The 23978-nt window shown below is 36.7% G+C and overlaps 1 protein-coding gene across 2 annotated transcripts in view; it reads right to left on the bottom strand.

The window, feature by feature from the left end:
• Positions 1–369: 369 nt before the first annotated feature.
• GMCL1 (germ cell-less 1, spermatogenesis associated) overlaps positions 370–23978 on the bottom strand; it is a 37442-nt gene continuing 13833 nt past the window's right edge. Inside the window, exons 7-14 of one of the 2 annotated variants that reach the window (XM_042932571.1) lie at positions 22448–22532; positions 20195–20285; positions 18960–19097; positions 16070–16139; positions 12650–12725; positions 7948–8093; positions 5894–5981; positions 370–1506 (exon numbers count right to left, since the gene is read on the bottom strand). In XM_042932571.1, coding sequence (XP_042788505.1) covers positions 1378–1506; positions 5894–5981; positions 7948–8093; positions 12650–12725; positions 16070–16139; positions 18960–19097; positions 20195–20285; positions 22448–22532 — 823 coding nt within the window. In that variant the 3' untranslated portion in view covers positions 370–1377. The remainder of the gene's footprint in view (positions 1507–5893; positions 5982–7947; positions 8094–12649; positions 12726–16069; positions 16140–18959; positions 19098–20194; positions 20286–22447; positions 22533–23978) is intronic. The other variant, XM_042932572.1, reaches the window with a different exon arrangement.

Raw genomic sequence — 23978 nt, 5'->3', positions numbered from 1 at the left:
GAAAGGACAAAAGCAATTTATGAACCTGTGGACATATTACTGGGGAAGAAAACTATCAAATTCCAAAAGTTAAATCTAATTGGAAAAAAATCTAACTAGAAAGAAAAAAAAAATTCTGTTTTCAACTAAATTTTTTTGTCCATTTTATATAAGAACTTATTTATTCTTTTTCCAAATGGGTATTTATACAGATACATAAAAATGATTCCCATTCTTTAAAACATACTAAAAATATACATTAATCACAAATAGCACTTACTCTGACTGGAAAGAAGATGTGCATGGCTATTTGCAAAATAGCAGTAAACACAAGGAGCAAACCATATATAAATCATGACAACCATACATCTCATTTTTGACAAAAATAAGTTCAATTTTTACATTAATGCTTTATTATAAGCTTCTATATGAGATCCTCCGACTTTATTTACATTTACCATGAAATTTCTATTAGCATGTATAACTCAAAGGCACTCAATTCAGAGGTTATAAGGTCCTGAGCTTAAGTAGGAAATAGGATTCCCAACCAAAATTTGAACATAAATAACTCCGAAGACCAGAGAAAATGAAAATGTTTAAAGTGTAATATTTGGTACATAAATAATCCATGACCTAAGAATAAAGTTGTATAGAATGTCAAAGAAATGACCATGTAAGGCAAAGGAATATCCTCAGATTCAAATGGATTTTCTCTCCCATTCAAGTTCATTTGAAAGTCTGAAGCTGATTTTGTCAAAAATCCTAACAAAGCTAAATTAAAAGCAAAATAAAATAGCATGAAAATGCTCACATTAAATAAAAAGTTCCCCAGCTTAGTCTCCAAAACCACAAAAAAGTATTTAATGATTAAAAACAAGCATAGCTTGGAGGCATTATCAGAATATGAGGAGAAATCATAAAGAGCAGGTGAAAACATTAAAGGACAGCTTTAAATGCACCAATTGAAAGAGCATTTATAACTGGCCAAGTTGTTCCTTCAGCATTGTCTTAGCCAAATAAAAATAAGTTTACAGATAGATAACTGAGGTTCATTAACATCAGGTAAGATCAAAGTTTAAACTAAAAATTAAATCTATATTGGGTTGCAGAGAAATGTGAAATTTACCTACAGCAATTTTCTACTGATGCTAAATTAAAAGCATGAGTCAAAATCTTTATCACAGAAATGGTTTGACAGATATTTTCTTGGCTTCAAAATGGTTTTTCATATATGCATAGAAATGTAATGAGCATAAGAAAAGTCTTCTGTATCATCTGTACAGTTCATAAGGCCTTTGTCATTGTTAGTCACCTTAGATGTGAATATCAGTAGGGCCATTAAATTAAAGCTGCCCGATAAAGTTTTCAAAGTGCTACTGTTTCCAACTGATAAGATCCTCAGTTTTCGGGATTTTCTGGATGACGATTATTTTCAGTTCTTTTTTCTGGTGATATATACAGGAAGTTACAGCAGATGTATAAAGGGAAGATCAGAAGCCTGCTGTCCAAGTTCATCACTACTTGTTCCTATAAAACAAATTTGTAGCTTTAATGATAAGACAAAAAAACAGAAAACCAAACTATTGAATTGAGTGAACTGAAGGAGATCACATGGTGGTTAAGAGAGCTTGTATCTGAAGTCTCAAAGTCACCGCTCAAATCTCAAAACTCCAATCCACTAGCTGTGACCTTGGGCAAGTCAATGACTTGTCAACTGCAGCTTCCTTACTGTAAAATGAGTAAAAATACCCGCCTCATATGATTATAGTGAGGATTAAATGAGAAAAGGCACACAGAGGGCTCAGCAAAGCCAGCCATGTACGAAGTACTCAATAATGGTAGTTATTTTCATTACTGAAAAATTTCTATCAAGTACCTACATATCTTATGAACAGATATGGTCCAGAAATATAGACTTCTCATTTGGCTTCATTTCCTGATGGCCCTTAGATATAGCAAATGGTTGAGAAGAAGGTGGAAGTCACTATTAGCACCTACAAGCATGGTTCTTACTCTTGTCTAGATCTTCCACTGTCTCTAATGTAAATATATTATTTATTTGTCTCTTGGAATATAAAATACATTATCATGTAAAATCAATTCCAGGTTCAGTTACATCAGTACACATGAGAATGCCTTGAAATCTCAGAGATAGGAGTTGATCCTATACTTGACAGACACAGATGTAGCCATCTCTGATTCTACAGATCTCTATTTGGAACCATGTATGAACAGCATTAGGTGAACAGAGTAAGTCTTCAGACTACAACGGACAGCACTGGAACTTCTACTTTTTTTCCCCTAAGTTTACTCATTTTTGAGAGAGAGAGAGAGAGAGAAAGCATGAGCAGGGGAGGGGCAGAGAGGGGGGGGGTGAGAGAGAATCCCAAGCAAGCTCCATGATGTCAGTGCAGAGGCTGATGTGGGGCTCGAACCCACACACTGTGACATCATGACCTGAGCTGAAATCAAAGTCGGAAACTTAATTAACTGAGCCACCCAGGCGCCCCTGGAACTTCTACTTTTTAAATACTGGGATACATTCTCTGCAGTAATATATATCAGCTTTGCCTTATTTTATACATTTTGAAGAACATACTATTAAACACTGTTTAAACCTAGAGTTTTTGTTTTTTTCACGAGGAAAATGCTCCTGCGATGAAGAGCAACTAACATACTGGAACATTTAAATGACTGATGTAGGCTTAACTAGACACAGCTTGTGTGTTGGGGGAGAAGCAGATAAACTGGATAAAGAAGGTACGGAATACAAATGTGACCCCTCCACACACACATTATCTCTATATACCCCCAAACAGGGAAAATAGTGTTTTTTAAAAAAAATGTTAGTGAACAAGACGGATGAGATGAGTCAAGTGAGGTGATCACCTGGGCTGATGGCACTAACAGGGTTAGTAGAGAGGAATGATATCAAACATAGTTGGTCTTTAGACGTTGAGTCACCCTGGCATAGACGAAGTTTGTAGCAATAACCCAGGTGAAGGCACACTTACTAAATTTGTTGAGGACATATGCTTTGACAATAGGTATATTTGATGATAAAAACCAAGATTCAATGCCACAACAAAACAAAGACTCCAAGGAAGATTCTAGTATTTGAATATAGTTAAGGCTGGGGTGGGGGTAGTTCTTTTCCCAACTTGGGGAAAAGAGGGACGCCAGGTGGACATCACTTGAGAGCTGAAAGGACACACAGATTTCTGAATATTAGACTGTATTAATTCCCAATCTCAGTCCCCAAACTAGACAGATCTAATCCTAGCTTTACTAAACTTTTAACTCCACCTGAGGGCTCACTTTACCTCCATGTTTGCATTGAAGCACCATGAAGTTCCATTTTCTTTCTTCCACTACAGAGTGGAAGCTGAGGAGCCCACATATCACAGCACCAGACAGCGGTGGCATCTTTCTACGTCCATTTCTACTTCCAGACCATTATTTCTCCATCTTCATTTACCAATCCCTGCTTCTCTGAGGCTCACACCACTAGTCTGTACTATAGTTCTCTTATTCCCCCCCCATTCTACCATACAGGTCTAAATTCCAGGATCTATAAATCTAACTGTCTACTGGAAATCCTCACTTGGATATAAAGCAACTCAAATTCAAACCATCAGCTACTGGCTTCTACCTCTTCTTTCCTTTTTTATAGGCTATCTATACATTCACTCTTGCAATTTGGCTTTGACTCCCCATCCCAGCTCTTGAAAGTCTCACCAGGTTACCTTTTTTGGCCCACCCCTAGGTTTCTGTCCTGTCAGATTCTCTACACATCTAATTTTGGTGTCGTCTGTAAGAGGGATACATATGATTTTCCTTTCTGCTTATTTATATTTTCTATTTTTTCTATAACAAACATCTATAACCTGTGTAAAAAACACATATACAACTCCCCACTGCAATTTTTCTCTACAGATCACTAGAATCTCGGGAAAAGGTCCAAACTCCATCCACAGCCCATCATGCCCTTGCTCTAGTCCTACTGAACTCTTACAAATCTCTTTCAGTTCTTTGAATGACTCTTGTGCTCCCTTGCTTCTATCTTACTCATCATCTGAAGCTTGATTCAGGTATCCATTTACTTTTCAACTTTTCCAGGAGAGGGAATTTTCCATGAGCTGTTGTCCCTTCTCTTCCTCTCCCAACAACCACACCTGCCCCCAATCCCACAGTAAGGGTTAGAGACTTCTTCAACTTTACACACTACTCTGAGCTCATCTCCACCATGCAACTTATCCTAAGCTATATAACATAAGCTCCTCTTTATTTCCCCAACTGCTAGTACAGAACCTAGCATGCAGTAGGGACTCAAATGTTCGCTGAATAAACAACTCAAGGAACACCTGGAATACAACTATTATCTTGGCCTGGTGCTTTTTAAAAAAATCTCTGGCTTTGAGCCATGACGGTATTTTTTTATGATGTTCCAGGTAGAAGGTAAAGATAGCCATTGTTCATGCAGTTCCAGAGGGCACCAGAGGGACCAACAGAGGGACCTACTGAAGGCAGATTTGAACTTTCTTATTATATATCTACCTTCTCAAATATTACCTACTATGTGAGAGAGCTCTCTGTGGCCTGAATTGCAACAACTAGTGGAGGATCCCATTAAGAATGCTGTTAAAGGAGTTCTCATACAGGGTATGTGAGGCCAGAATGATCACTCCAAGGTTCCTTGCAATGCTAAATTCTTTTTTTTTTTTTAATTTTTTTTTCCATTTATTTATTTTTGAGAGAGAGCACAAGTGGGGAGGGTCAGAGAGAGAAAGAGACAGAATCTGAAGTAGGCTCCAGGCTCCGAGCTGTCAGCACAGAGCTCGACGTGGGGCTCAAACTCACAGACTGTGAGATCATGACCTGAGCTGAAGTCAGACGTTTAACCCACTGAGCCACCCAGGCGCCCCATAAATTCTAATGTTCTATAAGTCTCTTCTGTGTGAGGAAAACTGCTAACTTCTAATAATTTATGTGAACTATAGGCTCTGAACTCTTTATTAAAACAGTATGTCCCTTGGAATGGTGGTTAATTTTTATTACTTGAGAGAGAGAGAGAGTGCACACATGCAAGAGTGGGGGAGTGGGGCAGAGAGAGAAAGGGGAGGTGGGGGGGGGGAAGAAAGAGAGAGAGAGAGAGAGAGAGAGAGAGAGAGAGAGAGAGAATATGAATATGAATCTCAAGTAGGCTCAGTGCAGAGCCCGAAGCATGGCTCGATCCCACAACCCTGGGATCATGACCTGAGCCAAAATCAAGAGTCGGATGCTCAACCGACTAAGTCACCCAGGCGCCCCCCAGTGGTTAGTTTTAATAGAAGTAAACTTCCTTAATATTTTAACAGCTCTCATGTAACTTTTCGAAAATGGCTTACTTTCTCATCATGACATTTTGAAACTTCTACATGCATGTGATATATAAAGGAACAAATGGCTTCAGAGAGAATTTTGGAATGCTACTTAGAATTACAGATGCTACTTTAGAAACCTATTGCGCTAGAGGATAATGTTCTCTTAACATACAGGAGCTATGGAGACACACTGGGTTATCTTCATGGTGTTTGCTTGTATAAATAAATGCATTTATGCACAAATGGATAAAGCAATTAAAATTCATAACTTTTGGGGGAAGATATTCAGGGTAAACAATTATTTCTCTATTATCAGCTTTCCCCTGCCCCTCAAATCAAACTGAGTTTTCTTTTTTACACTTAGTTACAAGTCTTAGTTACACTTCTAATAATATGGGAGTAAATTATGCATAAGTGAACATGGTGCTTCCATCTCTACCTTCAAAAAAACTGTAAACTGATTTTTAAATCAAATGTTAATTAAGAATTTTCAAAAGAGGATTCAAAAGACAAATACTATAACCAAACAACAGAAAAGTAATCAGACATACCTGATCTTTCTCAAGTGTAAGTATTTGATAGCCAGTTGTTCTACTACAGATTAGTTTTCCACTACTATCAAAAGAGGCTAAGCGTAATCTAGGATTTAAAAAAAACAACACAAATAAAAAAATAAACATATGATTTTTTTAGGATTATTTTTAAGTAATCTCTACACCCAGTGTAGGGCTCAAACCCACAAGCTCGAGATCAAGAGTTGCATGCCCCACCAACTGAGCCAGCCAGGTACCCTTAAACATGATTTTTAAAACCACAGATTAATTTTAACAAGCCCTCCCCCTCACTTTAATATTTACTTTTATCTTCCATATTCTTTTATATGATAAAAGATTTTTAAGTCTTTTCACATTCTAAACTGATCCTCTTTAGATTTATAAGATTGTGCTATTATACATATCTAAGATAGAAAATAATTTATGTCATTTTTATTGTAGAATATACATAAAATTTACCATTTTAACCATTTTTAAGTGGATAGTTCTCAGCATTAAATACATCCCCAGTGTTTTGCAATCATCACTGCCATCCATCTCCAGAACCTTTTCATCTTCCCACCTGAAACTTTGTACCCAGTAAACACGAATTCCCCATTTTCCCTTACCTCAGCCCCTAACAACCACCATTGTACTTGCTCTGTGAACCTGTCTATTCTAGGTACCATGAGTGGAATCATATAACATTTGTTCTTTTGTGACTGGTTTATTTCACTTAACACAAGGTCACCAAGGTTCATGTTGTAGCATGTTTAAGAATTTCCTTCCATTTCAAGGCTGAATAATATTCCATTGTAGGTATGGACAGTATCTACACAGGTATCTGTTGATTGGCACTTTGGTTGCTTCCAACTTTTGGCCATTGTGAATAATGCTGCTATGAAGATGAATGTACCAGGTTCATGATGAATGTATGAAGATGATCTGTCCCAGTCCCTGCTTTTGGGTAAATACCCAGAAGAGAGATTGCTGGATCACATGGTAATTCTGTTTAATTTTTTGAGGAAATGTCATTTCATTTTCCATAAAGCATACACCATTTTACATTTCCACTAACAAGGCACAAAGGTTCAATTTCTTCACATCCTCATCAACACTTGTTTTGCTTTGTTTTTGATAACAGCCATTCTAATGCGTCTGGAAGTATCTAATTGTGGCTTTGATTTGTATTTCTCTGATTAGTGATCTTTCAAAGATGAAACAATGCGCATTGGCCATCTGTATATATTCTTTGGAGAAATGTTTATGTAAGTCCTGTCCATGTTTGAATGGGGTTGTTTATTTTTTTGTTGTGGAGTTTTAGGAGTTCTCTAGATATTCTGAATATTAACTCCTTATCAGACACATGGTTAACAAATATTTTCTCCCATTTCATGGGTTGCCTTTTTACTCTGGCGACAGTGTCTTTTGATATACAAGAGCTTTTAATTTTGATGAAGTCCAATTTATTTTTTTCTTTTGTGGCCTGTGCTTCAGTGTCATGTTGAAGAAATCAATGCCAAATTCAATGTCAACAAACTTTCCCCCTATGTTTTCTTCTAAGAGTTTTAGTTTATCTCTTATGTTTAGGTCTTTGATTCATTTTGAGTTAAGGTAGGCATAAATACATGACTTTAAAAAATCTGTTCATTAAGCTATTTTCCAATTTGTCAGCATCCTCTCCAGAAAGACAGCCAGCTCAACTAGCAAAGTTGGACATTTGAAATCCCATAGGGTGAAGGACAATACCAGACATGTTTTCCTGGAAAAATACCATGCTGTCTTTCCAGTTTGGACCTTTTATTTGCAAGAACAGCAGCAAGGTAACAGCTTTAAGTCTAGTTATCAATCCCATATCATTCATATTCCAGCCTACTCTTTCTGACATACTAGATCCAGACTTTGTGATTTTGATTATTACTAACACCTCACAGGAATGGAGCTTTATTATTTCCTTGCACATTCATATATATTGTATTACCAAAACTCTACTATTGTTGGTGTAATTGTCAGGTTTTATTTCATTTTTTTCCCCCCTAGAGGAGGAGTGTAACAGGGAAATTTCATCCTACCGAAATGCTATGCTCCTTCGAGGTTGTAAACTGACAGATCCACTACACGGCTGATTCAGTGTATTACGTTTGAAAATGATGTATCGATTGGTATAGGTTACAAGCAGGTCAAAGCCGAAGTTAAAACCTGTCCACCGCCAGCAGTACTAAGAAATATAAAAGAGAAAGATTTACTTCAGTTCATCATACTAGCAAGTCACAAATTAGAAGTTCAAAATGTCTTTTCTTTCTCTGCCTCATTCCAAATATTTCTCTCATGGGTCCCTTTCCCTTAAAGCTTACCACACAGAATATATCTGTGAAGATATATAAAGGCTTATCACACAGGCATAGTATATTTCAAAGCCAGAAAAGCAGCCTCTATGGTCATCATTCTTTAAGGGACTTTCCTAATATCACCTCTTCATGATCTGTTTCGTTCTCTCTCCACACTGTAATTCTATCATAAGAAATATAGCTTTTTGGGGTGCTTGGGTGGCTCAGTTGGTTAAGTGTTTGACTTTTGATTTCAGCTCAGATCATGATCTCACAGTTCATGAGTTCGAGCCCCACATCGGGCTCTGTGCTGACAGTGCAGAGCCTGCTTGGGATTCTCTCTCTCTCTCTGCCCCTACCCTGCTTGCTATCTCTCTCAAAAATAAATAAACAAAAAATTAAAAAAAGAAAGAAATATGACTTTTCACCGCAACTCTAAGTAGGTATAGTTTAGGGGGCTGGGAGGTTAATGGAGGTAATAAGAACCCATTAAAATCTACCTTTAAAAATACCCTAAATTTCTTAAATATCTAATCAACAGAGTCACGACTGAGTTATTTATTTTTTTAAGTTTATTTAGGAATTTCTGCACCCAACGTGGGGCTTGAACTCATGACCCAGAGATCAAGAGTTGCATGCTCTTCTGACTGAGCCAGCCAGGCACCCCACAACTGAGTTATTTTAAATACCATCATGAGGTTCACAAGTTTGTTTGTTTAATCTATCACCTAATAGTTAATGAGAGACTATGAAGTGATGTGGTATGGTATAGCAAAGGAAAGTTAGGGCTTCAAGTATTTGGTTGACACTCTGAATTACAACATTAATTCAACAGTTCACAGATATTTACTGAGCACATATCCTGTGCCAAGTACTGCTCTAGGCTGAATAGCAGTAAGTTTCTGTCCTGGGAAATGTGTATTTTAATATGTGTATATGTTTGTGTGGAAGGAATTGATGGAATGGAATGGAAGAGAACAAAACAGAATAGACTGTCAGGAGAGAGTGACACAGTAGAGAAGGGGAGCTTGTAGCTGTGGAGCCTACTGGTTCAGACAGGTGGTCAGAGAAAGTCTAAGGTGATACTAGGTGAGCAAGGCCCTGAGTCAACTAAGGAGCAGATCAGTAACTATCTGGGGAAAGAGTGACTCAGGCAAAGAGAACCGCAAGTACAAAGCTCTGGAGATAAAAACATGCTTGACATATCTGAAGAACAGCAAAAAGGGCTATGTGACTAGGGCAATCACTTAGGTAGACAGAAGGTGGGGATGAGTTCAGAGAGTCAGCTGGGGGCCAGAAAACGTAGGGCTTAGTATTCCACAGTAAGGACATGGATTTCTTCTAAGTGCAGTAAGAGGCTCATGGAAAGTTTTGGGGAAGGACGTAACACCATCTAACTTACATTTACAAAAGATGACTTTGGCTGTTGTAAGGATAATAGAATGTAGAAGAGCAAGAGTAAAAACAGGGAGAGCAGTTGTGAGGCTACTACAATAGTTCGGGCAAGAGATAATAGCGGCTTGGACTTGGGTGGTAGTGGCAGACATGCTTAGAATGTATTTCAAAAGTAGAGTCTGGAGGAACTTTTTATGAACACCAGGTGTGGTATTTAAGAGAGAAGAATCCAAAGTTTGGAGCTTGCTTATTCAATGGATTGACAGAGGGGCCATTTGTGGGTTAGAGAATTACTTGGGAAGGAGAAAGTTTGGGGGTGAAAATCAAAGAGTTCAGCTTGGGACTATTATACTCAAGATGCTATTAGGATTCTGAGAAAGTTGTCAAGTGGGTAGCTGCTATATGAAGTCATCAGTGTAAAGTCATAGGAAGTAGATGAGATCACTTCAGAGTGAGCACAGAGAAGAAGTCCAAGTACCCAGCCTCAAGTCATGCCAACATCTGTTGAGAAAGAGAAGGATGCAGGCGAAGGCTTGAAAGACTTAGAAGGAGCAACCAATGAATTGGGAAGAAAACCAGCAGAACACACTGTCCTGAAAGTCAAATAAGAGAAAAACCCCAAGAGTGAGTGCAGATATGTCACGTTGCCCAGAGCTTTTGGAAAAAGCTTTTAAAACTGCTTATTTGGCAATGTGGAAATAACTGACAACAAATAGCATGGCAGTTTCACTGGAATTTACTGGGATAAATGAATTGGAGTGAATTCAAGAGAGCATCAAAAAACAGGAAGTATAGACAAATATGGGCCACATTTTTAAATGAGTTTTTTGCTTAAAAGAGATGCAGAGATATGGAGCGCTGGGGTGGGGGTGGGGGGGAAAGAATGTGGGGTCAGGGTGTGGTCCCAGATGCGTGGTGGTAGAGTATGTTATATGCTAAGTGAGAATGACGCAGTAGAAGAGAAAAACTGAAAGGTTCTGAATAGGTGAAAAGGGATGGAGTTTGTAATGAGGGGAGGGGATGGATGGTTCATCCATTCTGATAGGAGGAAAAGCATAGCACACAGGTACAGCTGCAGGTAGACTGGCAGAACTGTTTGGTAGGTGGATGGATAGGTTCTCTTCCTATTGCTATTATTTTCTGAGTGATGAAAGAAACAAGGTCATCAGATTAAGAATAAGGCAGGTAGCACTGCCCCTTCTGAGAAGGTCTAAGAGGTACTCAAAGAATGGCAGGATAAATTCACTAGGGAAATGAAGATCACCATGCAGCACTAAAGACCTGTTTCAAGTTTACAGTTACAACCATTCAAGTGAAACCTGTGGGGTACGCTGTTTTTCTTTAATCATATTTATCTGTCTGGAAGCAAGAAAGTTAGGATTTAACAAGAATTGGGGTTTAGTCAGCTAAGTTTGACAGAGTAAAAAGGGAAGTTAAGACTATTAGCCAGGGACCAATTTTAAGATGGAACATAAAATGTAAGTAAAGAAAGTAGGGATGGGGTGAGAGGATAATGGGAAAAAAAGAATAAGAACAATGTGTTGTACATCCCTGTGGAGTTCAACAATTGCTGGGAGTCCAGGTACTAGAGAGTGTTAGAAAGATAAAAGGAGGTGGAGTCTAAAAATGGTATACTTGAAAAGGTGATTTTGAAGGGGGTGTATTATTTATTAATGCAAAAACTGAGGATATGCTTCCAGGAAATGGGTGCCTGAGGTAGGGTAGAGCATAAGACCACAGTGGGGAAGATGGTCAAAAATCACCAAGACTGACAACAAGAACAGGGATAAACGCAGATAGCCCAGTGCATGATGGCTATAGTAAGTAGTGAGTAGTGTAGTAGAAAGTGCATGCTTCAAAGGAGCTGTGGTTCAATTAGGCATGAGGGAGGCACAAGGTCTGGAAGAGGCAACAAGGAAGACTAAGGAATAAAGAAGCCACCTACCTATTCCCCTTTCATATGCTGTTCACACATCACAATTATGAATGCAAACATAAAATAATTAACTTCTAAAAACAAAAAAGTTAAAATGAGGGAAAATCTGGGAGAAAAATAACTGAATGGTTAACTAAATTAGGCTGAATGATTTTTTTAAACATGTTTTTAATGTTTATTTTTTGAGAGAGAGAGAGATAGCAGATGAGAGAGCAGAAAGAGAGGGAGACACAGAAACCGAAGCAGGCTCCAGGCTCTGAACTGTCAGCACAGAGCCCAATGCGGGGCTCGAACTCATGGACTGTGAGATCATGACCTGAGCTGCAGTCGGACATTTAACCGACTGAGCCATCCAGGTGCCCCAGGCTGAATGATTTCTTAAGATGACAATTATAATTAGAGTGGGATTTTTAAAAAATGTAGTTCATGTCCTATTAAAATCAATTTAATGAGTCACAGCTTTTAAAAAAGTTAAATACAAAATAGGATCTTTGGACACAGCAGCAGTAGATACTGTTTCATAATACTTTTGCTTCATTTATACACACATATGGTAATGAAAAATATGAAAAAAATGAAAAAAAATGAAAAAATGAAAAAAAAATGAAAAAGTCTAAATGTGGGTAGCAATCAAAGGGTTTGAGTGTCTTTTTTTGTTTGTTTTTATTTTTGTTTAATACAATTTATTGTCAAGTTGCGTAACATACAGTGTATACAGTGTGTTCTTGGTTTTGAGGGTAGATTCCCATGATTGATTCACCGCTTACATACAACACCCAGTGCTCATTGAATGTCATTGATTTAGGGTACTTATACAAAGAATGGACTTTTAAGATTACATAAAAGCTTCCATATAATTTCTTATTTATCGTAATTTCTGGATTGCTGAGGGATTCTCTAGGCCTCTTAGCTGGACACAGAAAGCTCAACATTCTCATGCAGGGCTGAATAATCAATTACCACTGAGCACCTAACTCCTTGCCTAGGAGATCATGGTATAGAAACTGCACCAAAAAGCTCTGAGGTATGGCAGATGTCATGATTGTTACTGAAAGTGTATTTTGCACTAATAGTACAATTTTCATGAAAATATTAAGAGTCTTAGCCCATGCTTACCTCACCATCTTTGGCAAGCTTTCTACCACACCTCATGCTATTTCCCTCTAGTTCTTCTTTATTGATTTCTTGAGGCCTAGAAATACACATAAGATGTGAAATCTCACAAAAATAGGCAATAGTTTAAATAAAGAATAAGATTAAACGAAGAGAAAAACTTGCTAACAGATATAAAAATACCTTTTTGTGGTATAAAATTAGAATATACTGATTAAATTTAGTCCATTGCCTTTGCTAAATAAAAAAAAATAATTAAACTTTAATGTTTCATTTATTGCCCTGACTTCTAGAATACTTTTATTAGGGCTCAGCTAAACCAGAGAAGGGGGCGGGGGGGGGGGGTGGAATCTATAAGAAATTGTGCTCATCAAGAAAATAAAACACTTAAAAGTCTAACTATTAAGCAAAATAAGTTAAAATCTATTATTTAAGATGTGACTTGGTATTTACTACCATTGGACATTACTGTTTCACATCCAAGCCATCTTTTATGCAGTATAACCATGCAAATTCAGTATTTAATATTAACAGCTGTAGAATTTTATCAATTGATCTTTACTTGGTTCCCTACTTTAAAAACCTTAATCAACTAAGAGAAACTTGGTATTTCAAGTTATGATAAGAAAAGGCCATTATTATTAGTTTGGAGTTCCAAATGATAAAAGTAATACAATATATTCATCATAGGCAACATTTATTAAGTGCTTAGAAACTTCATCAAATTAAAATACTGAAACAAATACATAAAAAATAAATGTAAAAAAAAAACAAAACTAATAAAACACATCCTCAACACCCAAGAGTTCAGTCTAGTAGAGAACTAAAGACATAAGTAATAATGACAATAATGCGGAGAGAGTTGTGATGTTAGGAGCATGAAGAAAGCACAGATTTACTGTCTGGGATTAGAGGGGAGATCTTCACAGAGAAGAGTGTTTGTTGGCATAGAGATCAGAAGTGGATTCTATGCAGGGGAAGGGCATCCCAGGTAGAAGGAATAGTAGGTAAAAAGAATGTGGAGCATAAAAGAATACCAAATGTATGAACCAGAGCCTAAGATGAGCATGAGAGGAAATGAAGTAAAAGATATTTGGATTATTTTTATATTTTATGAGGAAAAATTTCAAACAAAAAGATAAATAAAATAGTATAATGAGCCACATTTTCTCACCATCTAGCTTCAGTACTCTTGTTTCAATTTTACTCCAAGCCCACTATTCCCCCACATCCCTCCTGACTGATCATTTTGAGGCTAATCCTCCAGACATCACATCCTTTAATCTGTAAATAGTTCAGAATGTATTTTTTTTTTCAAATGTTTATTTTTGAGAGAGAGAGAGAGAGAGAGAGAGAACGAACGCGCCGGGGAAGGGCAGAGAGAGAGGGAGACATAGAATCCGAAGCAGGCTCCAAGCTCAGCTGTCAGCACACAGCCCTATGTAAGGCTTGAACCCACAAACTGTAAGAGCATGACCTGAGCTGAAGCTGTGGGCTTAACCCACTGAGCTACCGAGGCGCCCCTCAGAATGTATTTCTTAAAGATGGGGACTTTTAAAATACGTTAACATAATATTTATCACACACAAAGAATAACAATTGTCCCTGTCATCAAATCTCTGGACATATTTAAGCAGGGAAGTGACACAACTGTACTTCTGCTTCAGAAAGATAACCTGTTGGAAATGTGGAAGAGTATGGAAGAGGAGAACCCTGGAGATAGACTTTATTAAATTAGAACCTAACATCCAGAAAATACACTGTCTTCCTCACGTTAGTAGCCCTGCAGCAGTGAGCAGATGCTCTGTATCTGTGAAACAGAGCAAATCATTGGGTTACTACAATCATACATACACTTCTGAGGGGAGGAAACCCACTTTTTTCAGCTCAGTCTCTTAGGTCAGACTCTATGTTGAACTCAGTAAAGATACAGATGAGAAATCTTGAAAAATAAGAACACTCAACATTTCAAAACTGGATATAAAAGAAGTAGGATGATTTTGAAAATATTTCATACATTATAAAATGCTTTGAATCTGAATTCCATTAAATAGTTAACTTCCTTTTTTTGTTATTTCTATTTCAACAATCTGACTTTATTTGTGCAGGATAAGTATGCTGTGACTATATATTGAGAAAGATGGAATATAAATTATAAATAAAATAGAAACTAAGAGTCCTGGATAACAACCTCATAATCATTACCATGAGTTTGTATAATACTTTCATATACTCACTGTTTGAATATAAACATACCTAGGTCATATATTTTAGAAAGTTTTTTGGTGTATAAAAATTAGCTAAAACAGGGGCACCTGGGTGGCTCAGTTGGTTGAGCATCAGATTCTTGATTTTGGCTCAGGTCATGATCTCATGGTTTGTGGGTTCAAGCCCTGCACAGGGCTATGCACTGACAGTGACGGGCCTGCTTGGGATTCTCTCTCTCTCCCTCTCTCTGCCCCTCCCCTGCTCTAGTTATCCCTCTCTCTCAAAAATAAATAAATAAATAAACATTAAAAAAAAATGTTTTAAAAGAGGTCAGGAGCAAAAAAGGTCAAACCTTTTTTTTTTTTTTTTTTAACGTTTATTTATTTTTGGGAAAGAGAGAGAGAGAAAGCACGAGTGGGAGAGGGCCAGAGAGCAGACAGAGGATCTGAAGCAGGCTCCGTGCAATGAGCGCACAGCAGTGGAGCTTGAATGATTTGAGCCAAAATTCAGAGTTGGTCGCTTAACCAACTGAGCCACTCAGCCACCCCAAAAGGCCAAACTTAAGGCCTCTTCCATATACACTCATGGATGGATTGTCTCCTCACACAGCCTACACCAGAGAGCTAGTATAAAGATCAAGTAATAAATGTGGAAGTACTTCTATGAACTGCAAAGCACATTCAAAGAACAATCTGCTTTCCCTTAAAATGAAGAAAACAGAAATATTTTGTGTGTCATATGCTTTTGGGGTTACAGTTACAGAGGCCTTGTAACTGGATTATGTTAATTCATTTCAGACTCAAAGGTCTTCAAAAACACCTATTAGTTAATAAAAATTAATCAGAATTTCCCACTACCACAAAATAAGGAAATTAGCTTTACCTATTATATAAATATGAAAATCATGCTTTGTGAAAGCATTATTCTAAGCAATATTTAAGTATGTTGAAAGAAAATCATAACACTAGGTGAAACAAAGTGTATGAATTATTCAATTTTTACAAATATAGCAAATGACTATTCAAACATTCCATTAATTGATCAGAAAGATATTAATAATATGGATGTTATAGAAATGTAAGAATAAAAGTTGATTAATAATCTTTTCTCTACTTTAACACCTCTTGATTTTTCAATACAATAAATGCATTTAAAAATTCATAGCAGAAGTTTCTTTTTTTTTTAATGAACAATGATATCATCTAATATACTTACCCCACCTCACTGTCTTGTTCTGCCCGAAGCATAGCAAGCCACTGCTGTTTGTACACAGAAGATAGCCATTCTAAGATACAAAAATAAACAAAGATAAAAGAAGAATGGTAAATGTGGAAAAACATAAAGCATTTAAAAATTTTAAGAAGTTGATAAAATTGTTACCACTTCTAAAGTCAAGTTTAAAATAGAAAGCAATAAAGCTGGTAGTTTATATTCTACAAGTATGCTACAACAATATGGCTTAATGATGTTTAGAGTGGTAAATGTTATTTTGCTTTGCTTTAAGATGGACTTTGCTTAGATTACATGCATTTAAATTAGAATTTAAATCTTTAGTTGAAAGTAGATTCTTGCATTTAATAGCTTCTTTTTCATAGCTCATATTAATTTTTATGAGAAACATATCTAAAGTAGTATTTTGTTTTTATATAACTTTTAATAGAAGAAAGCTGGATATTAAATTGTATCTTTATTAAATTACCTAAAAATAATTGCTAATTAATGGGAGATAAACCATCTCTGAATTATCAGATCAATCATGCATAGTCAAAAATAATTTTGGCATATCAGATTTAGGTAACTCATTAAAAAGACATTTTAAGTTATTATAAATGGAATAAAAGTTATATTTTTCCTTTAACGAGCATACAATTTTTTTCCGTAAGTCTTAGTAAACTGAAATTTTATTTTAAAAAATTTATTAAAGGGGCGCCTGGGTGACTCAGTCAGTTAAGCCCCTGACTCCTGATGGCAGCTCAGGTCATGATATCACAGCTCGTGGGTTTAAGCTCCGCATCAGGCTCCATGCTGAATGTGGAGCCTGCTTGGGATTCTCTCTTTCTCTGCCTCTCTCAAAAGAAATAAATAACAACAACAAAAAAAACTTTAAAAAATTTGTTAAGAATATAGGTAGAATTGGCTTAGTACCATATTTGGTTTTCTGTTCTTATTTAATCCCAACCAAATGAACGGTTTTTCTACTTTTTTAAGTTAAATGATTTCTCAATCTCTACATGAAGGAAGAAGGCAAACCCTAGCATGATTAAAATCTGGATTTTCACTTCCTAAATCTCTACTCAAAAAAGGTATCCAGACGATTTGCACTGAATTATTGGTATCTCTCTTTAAACCTCTCTAGAAACCACACTTGGAATGTTTCTCTCAAAATATCCTTGCTATTATGCAGAAAACTGCTAAATATCTAGGCCACAGATCATTTGTCTTCAGTAGGTAAAGACTAGAAGTAAAGTTTATGTGAGTCAGTATACACATATATATACTCTGTATCTTACTGGAATGCATTCTGATTTTTAAATTATTTTCTAATGTATTTTATAAAAAAAAGAAGAGTTGATCCTTTCTCATTAAAATAGATTTCTCAACTCACTAATGGTTATGCCTATAGTTTAAAATGCATTGATCTAGAGAAACAACATGTTTTTCATGATCCATTTATAAAATTGGAATGAAAGGGTTATACATATATATTCTCAAATATCATGTAAGATATAGCCCATGAAAATGTCTTAAAATTTAATTTTAGGGGTGGTTGCTCAGTCGGTTAAGCATCCAACTTTGGCTTAGGTCATGATCTCATGGTTCATGAGTTCAAGCCCCACGTTGGGCTCTGTGCTGACAGCTCAGAGCCTGGAGCCTGCTTCAGATTCTGTGTCTCCCTCTCTCTCTGCCCCTCCCCCTGGCCCGCACTGTGTGTGTGTGTGTGTGTGTGTGTGTGTGTGTGTGTGTGTCTCAAAAATAAACATTACAAAATTTTTTAAATTTAATTTTAAAATTTAAGATTCTCACAACCTTTGAATAATCTCCTTTAGAACTAAAAGCACTTCGGGGCGCCTGGGTGGCGCCGTCGGTTAAGCGTCCGACTTCAGCCAGGTCACGATCTCGCGGTCCGTGAGTTCGAGCCCCGCGTCAGACTCTGGGCTGATGGCTCGGAGCCTGGAGCCTGTTTCCGATTCTGTGTCTCCCTCTCTCTCTGCCCCTCCCCCGTTCATGCTCTTTCTCTCTCTGTCCCAAAAATAAATAAAAAACGTTGAAAAAAAAAAAAAAAAAAAAGAACTAAAAGCACTTCAACAAGTTAAAAAAATGGGTACGTAGTTTTGTCTCCCTTTTCCTGCCTTAATCTAAATGAGTAAAAAGCTGAACTGGAAATCTGTCTAGTCACTGGTAGTTCATCCAGCAGCCCAAAAGGAAGTCCACAGAACACGGTTCAAATGCAATGTTGAGAAAAAAGAATCCCTGCTAAAGTGAGTTTGAGAAATATGGGATGAAATTAAATAAAACAGGTTCAGGGGCGCCTGGGTGGCGCAGTCGGTTAAGCGTCCGACTTCAACCAGGTCACGATCTCGCGGTCCGTGAGTTCGAGCCCCGCGTCAGGCTCTGGGCTGAAGGCTCGGAGCCTGGAGCCTGTTTCCGATTCTGTGTCTCCCTCTCTCTCTGCCCCTCCCCCGTTCATGCTCTGTCTCTCTCTGTCCCAAAAATAAATAAAAAACGTTGAAAAAAAAAATTAAAAAAAAAAATAAATAAAACAGGTTCATCATTATATTGTTATTTTTTTTAAGTTTATTTATTTTGAGAGAGAGAGATGAGAGACAGAGAGAGAGACAGCAGGAGTGGGGAAAGGGCCAGAGAAAGAGGAAGAGAGAGAGAATCCCAAGCAGGCTCTGCCCTGCCAGCATGGAGCCCAATGAGGGGCTAGAACTCAGGAACCGTGAGACCATGACCTGAACCAAAATCGAGAGTTGGACACTTAACCTACTGAACCACCCAGGCACCCTGATAATTTCTATTTATTATTCTTTTCAATGACGTAGAGTACGATTACAATCAGAAAGATGTCACTTAAAATCATAATTCCATCATGTTCTCTTACCTGAAGGTACTAGAGAATCTTGTTCAATAATTCTTGCAGAGGCCAAATCACTGATAATATACTGTAACCTTAAATGCCTGAATACTGACACAAATGGTTTTCCCTGCTCAGTTTCCAGGAAGGCCATACCTTCAAAATCTACAAAAAACAATTTAAATAGGCATTCTTTTCAAATCTATTTATTTTATCCTTAAATGTTTTTAATACACACACACACACATCTATTAGAAAATAAATAAGCTAGTTTTCAAAGATTATATAAACTTGAGGTGTATGGATAAAAACGTAGGGAGATTTAGGAAGTAGCTCCAGGAAATTAACTTTGGTCCCAAGTGACCCTTGGACTGAGATTTCAGTTGTGCACCTTATTTCTGGGGTTTGGAGCTTACAGTGCAGCAAGGTGGGAAAGAAGGCTGGAGAACAGTAGTTTGGGTTATGGTATCTCTCCAGAATCCCCTCTCCTAGGGACTGAGCACTCCACTGGAACTCCAGAGCTCAAATGCCAACCTGAAGGGTCTTCGTAAGATACACAGGACATGGATTTGTCTCTTGGATTCATCTAATTTATACTTTAGCTACATGAGATGAACACCATTAGTTAACACATTCACCCTCTTCAAACTAGAAAATAATATACAAAGACACTGCAGCCACTGATTTGCAACACATGGGTAGTGTTTATTATTAAAGGAATTCACATTTATGAAGTACATGAATTTTTTTCTTTTAGGGAGAATTTAAGGATATTTCTAGAAAAATAGTTACTCTCAGTTGCATTCCAATGTGCTTTCATGAGTGCAAAGGAAATGTCTAGTGTTACTACTATCAAACAGGAACTTGTGCATAAGCTCTAGCCTGTTTTCTACTAAACAAGGTATATGCATGGGAGCATACTCAGTCCTGCTGCTATTTAGGATAGGAGAAAAAAGTTGAGAATTGCTACTGTAAACTAATCACAAGACATGTTGGTGATAAAATGGGAAAAATAATAGTTTGGGGGATCAAACTATGGTGGTAGTTCAAGGAGTAATAATTCAGTTAATATTTGGCAAAGCATTTTTCTTATCCAGCTTTAATTCTCTCAGTGTAAATTAGGGGCTGAATTAGATAACTGCTTAAAGTCCTCTCCAGACCTAAAATTCTCTAGGTCTACAAATAAGTTAGGACATGATTTTAATAAATTTCAATTTAAAAAGGCCCCTAAAACAAGTTCCAAATAAAGTTTTCAGGCATACCTTTTCTCCTCTTAGAAAACCAGACATCTGTTTCAGTCAAAAGCTGTTTTAAAGATCCATTCCATGAAGGCACAAGTTGAAGGAACATCCACTAGGTTGAAAAAGTAAATTTAAGAATAAAATTACAAGATTTCACCAGGTTATGATTTTTTATTCAAACTGCTTCCACCTTAAAAAATAATATCTAAAAGGTTTAATTTCCAGTACATGCAATTGACAGAAGTAGAACTATCATATGACACACTTACAAGCTTTAAATTCATCATGGCATTAATCATGGTCCAATGATTAATGATTGAACTAAAAGTGTGTGAGAAGGAATAAACTAATTCCTGAAAACTATTTAAGGCATCAAACAGTACACTCATACAATCAAAAGGTTTAATATACATATTATATTAGTAATTTTACACTAATCTATTCTACTAATTAACTAAATTTTGCTAAATATTGTATAAGATTATAAAAATCTTATATAAGAAAAAAGAGTTTCTTATTGTCTCATTATTGTCTTCTTACTCTTGAGACAGTACGCAGAGTAGTTAGGAGCATGGACTTTTAAATCCTGGCCCTGCCAATCAACAGCTGGACCAATTACCCAATTTCTCTGGGTCTTAATTTCTTCATTTGTAAAATGAGCATGAAACTTCATAGGGCACTAAAAGAATTTGTTACACAAAACAAGTGTAACATGTTTTGAATAGTGCCTGGCACATAGTAAGCACTTATCATTACTGGCACAAAAGCAATTACAACAGGAAACAATGAATCCTACCAGTGGCTCAGAGATAGATATGGGCTGTCTACTCTTTCTTTAATGATTGCGTAACTTAGTTACTACACTTCCTTGAAAAAACAAAACAAAACAGTAACAGAATCTTATTCCTACCACAAAACCAAACAATTGCCATGATACAACTTAGACAGTGTCTCATTCCCAGATTTCAAAGCTGTGTTAAATGCAGACTTTGCTGCTGGGGACAAAGGGTTAAAGGCAAAATTATTAAGTGGGAAAAGCAGTAAGAGTAGGACTCACAAGACTTGGGTTCTGCCTCAAGTCTGCCACTTAAAAGCTATAAGAATTCTAAGTCTTATCATCTATAGAACAAGAATGATAGCCAATTTGTCTCTTCAGAGTTGTGAAAATAAAACTACATTAAAAATGTTAAAACTTTTCAAAAGTATGAAGTGAAACATATACCTGAAGTGCAAATAAGGTCTTCAAGGAATGTCGACATTTTTTTCCTTTAAGTTTATTTATTTATTTTGAGAGAGAGAGAGACAGCGTGAAGCAGGAGAGGGGCAGGGAGCGAGGGTGAGAGAGGATTCCAAGCAGGCCCCGCACTGTCCGCACAGAGCCTGATGCAGGGCTGGAACCCATGAACCATGAGATCATGACCTGAGCAGAAATCAAGAGCCGGATGCTTAACCGACTGAGCTACCCAGGTGTCCCAGAATGTTAACATTTTCTAGAAAAAGTGTGAAAATTTCCTCATAAAGTCATTAATTCAACTAAAGCTCAACTTTGAAAACATTTCTGAAAACCATATAAAGTATTTAACATTTGTATGTAAATAATAATATGTTTGTTGTTGAAAAGAATCTGGGGGAAAAAAACAACCACATTCCTAGGATAGAAAAGTATGTGAAACCAAATAAAGGAACAGGATGGGAGCTCTCATGGCCCACCACTTGTTCTCAAGTGCAGACCCCAACAGGAAGAGAGGTATCTTGCATTCCCAACCGGAAGAGGCCTACTTTACTAGTCTAGCAAGAGAAATAATTTTTCCCAGTTTAGCTATAAGATCCGCCAACAAGAAAATACCACAACTCAGACAACAAGGAACTCACTTTCCTCCAACCAACTTTCATTCAAAGCAGCCCCTCCCGACTTCCTCCTTTTCTCTACAAAGTAATGTTCCTCTCCTTTGAGATCTGGACTTGCTTATGGTTTGCCATAGCTTACATGTCCCAAATTGCAATTCCTCTGCTATTCACAAATAAATCCATTTTGTTGGTAAAATAACTGGCTCTATTTTTAAAGTTGACAAGTATAAAGAATGCAATTAAAATCACTCAGGATAACAAATCTCTAAACAAAGACTTTTTAATATTTTGGCATATTTCCTATATTTCCTTTTACTTTTCTTACTTTTACACTATTCCTTTATCAATGGACACTAGCTGCTTCCAGATTTTCACTATTATAAGTAATGTTGAGGTGATACCCTTACATACATATTATGCCAATACCTTTTTAAGAGCTGTGTAAACATCCATCTCCACTTGCATCACAAATAAGTTAGATGAACCAATGAGCTGTTTCATGACATTTATACTAGAAAAGATAAAATAGAAGTAGTGAGTTTTCCTCATGCACAGGCTAAACCACCCTGGTAGAATTAAAAAATTTAAGTCTTTCTTATGAAAAACAAATGTGGAATTTAAAATTACCTCAGTCTTTTTGCTCAAGACAAAGAATCTTAGAAATAACCTATCTGAACACTTTTAATTCAGATAGTATACTATGAAAGGTCTTTCTTTGAACTCATAGGAAAACAAAGAGCACTGATCTGCTAGTAATCAAAGTTAAAACAAGGACTCAATAAGATAACTTTTATCTATTTATAAATATTTATTTATTTTGATAAAGAGTGAGCATGAGCGGGGGAGGGGCAAGAGAGAGAGAGGGAGAGAGAATCCCAAACAGGTTTCACTGTCAGCGCAGAGCCCACACAGGGCTTGATCTTACAAACTGTGAGATGATGGCCTGAACTGAAATCAAGAGTCAGATGCTTAACCGACTGAGCCACCCAGGTGGCCCTCAAGAAGGTAACTTTTAGTATGCTCTGATAAAGTGGCAGTGTTCCTCTTTTGCCTTTCCTACTCATTCATTGGTTAAAAAAAAAAAAAATGTCAAATTTCAGTGAATCATCTATATCTTCAAAATAACCTTTAACATTGAGGCTTAAGAGAACTGCTTAATCATAAATTATGTTTTCATTACTATTAAAGACAGTAAGATCAAGAAGTATATATTAGTTTAAACTTAGATTGAGTGGGATGATATCACCAGTAGCTTTTTTCCCCCTTCCTTTAAGCCATAAAAAGCCAGAAAAACATCTAGGATTTTAAGAAGACCACTATAATTTATCTTCTTTTTGAAAAAGCTCAATGAGAAATTATAAAAGAGAAAAATGATTTCTAATGATTTCCAAACCAAATATAATGTAGAACTTCATTTATACCTTGATAGCACTAGGAAAGGATTTTTTTTTTCTGTGTAGAATAATGCTTCTCAAACTTTTCTGCCAAAGGACCTCTTAAAGGCAGAGGAAAGGAATGGATCCAAGAATCCAGGAGATGGTCTAGCCATAAAAATAACATTTCTACTACTTCTTGTATTTCACCTTTAAGGTTCAAAGAAACTTGAATTCTCTATATTCCAGAATTCTCTATATTCCATACTGTATTTAAACATAAAAATGTTTATCTTTTTCCCCACCCACGCCTGACAAAAAATAAATAAATAAAAAATTAGTAAAATTGACATCACAGGAATGATCCCTTTAAGGGCAGAGACCATGACATAATCATCTCTGCATCCTTCACAGCCCCTGACAGAGTACCGTTATATACAGTGGACATTCAGGAAGTGTTTATGGAAGGAAGGAAGGAAGGAAGGAAGGAAGGAAGGAAGGAAGGAAGGAAAGACAAGCAAAGGTAATTCAAAAGGCCAACCTGATTATTAATTTAATTTCATTAGGCTTCGCAAAAAGTTTAA

Source organism: Panthera leo, chromosome A3, assembly GCF_018350215.1.
Source record: "Panthera leo isolate Ple1 chromosome A3, P.leo_Ple1_pat1.1, whole genome shotgun sequence".
NCBI classification, from domain to species: domain Eukaryota; kingdom Metazoa; phylum Chordata; class Mammalia; order Carnivora; family Felidae; genus Panthera; species Panthera leo.
Note: the sequence above shows the minus strand (reverse complement) of the source record. Positions and strands in the feature narration are given on the sequence as shown.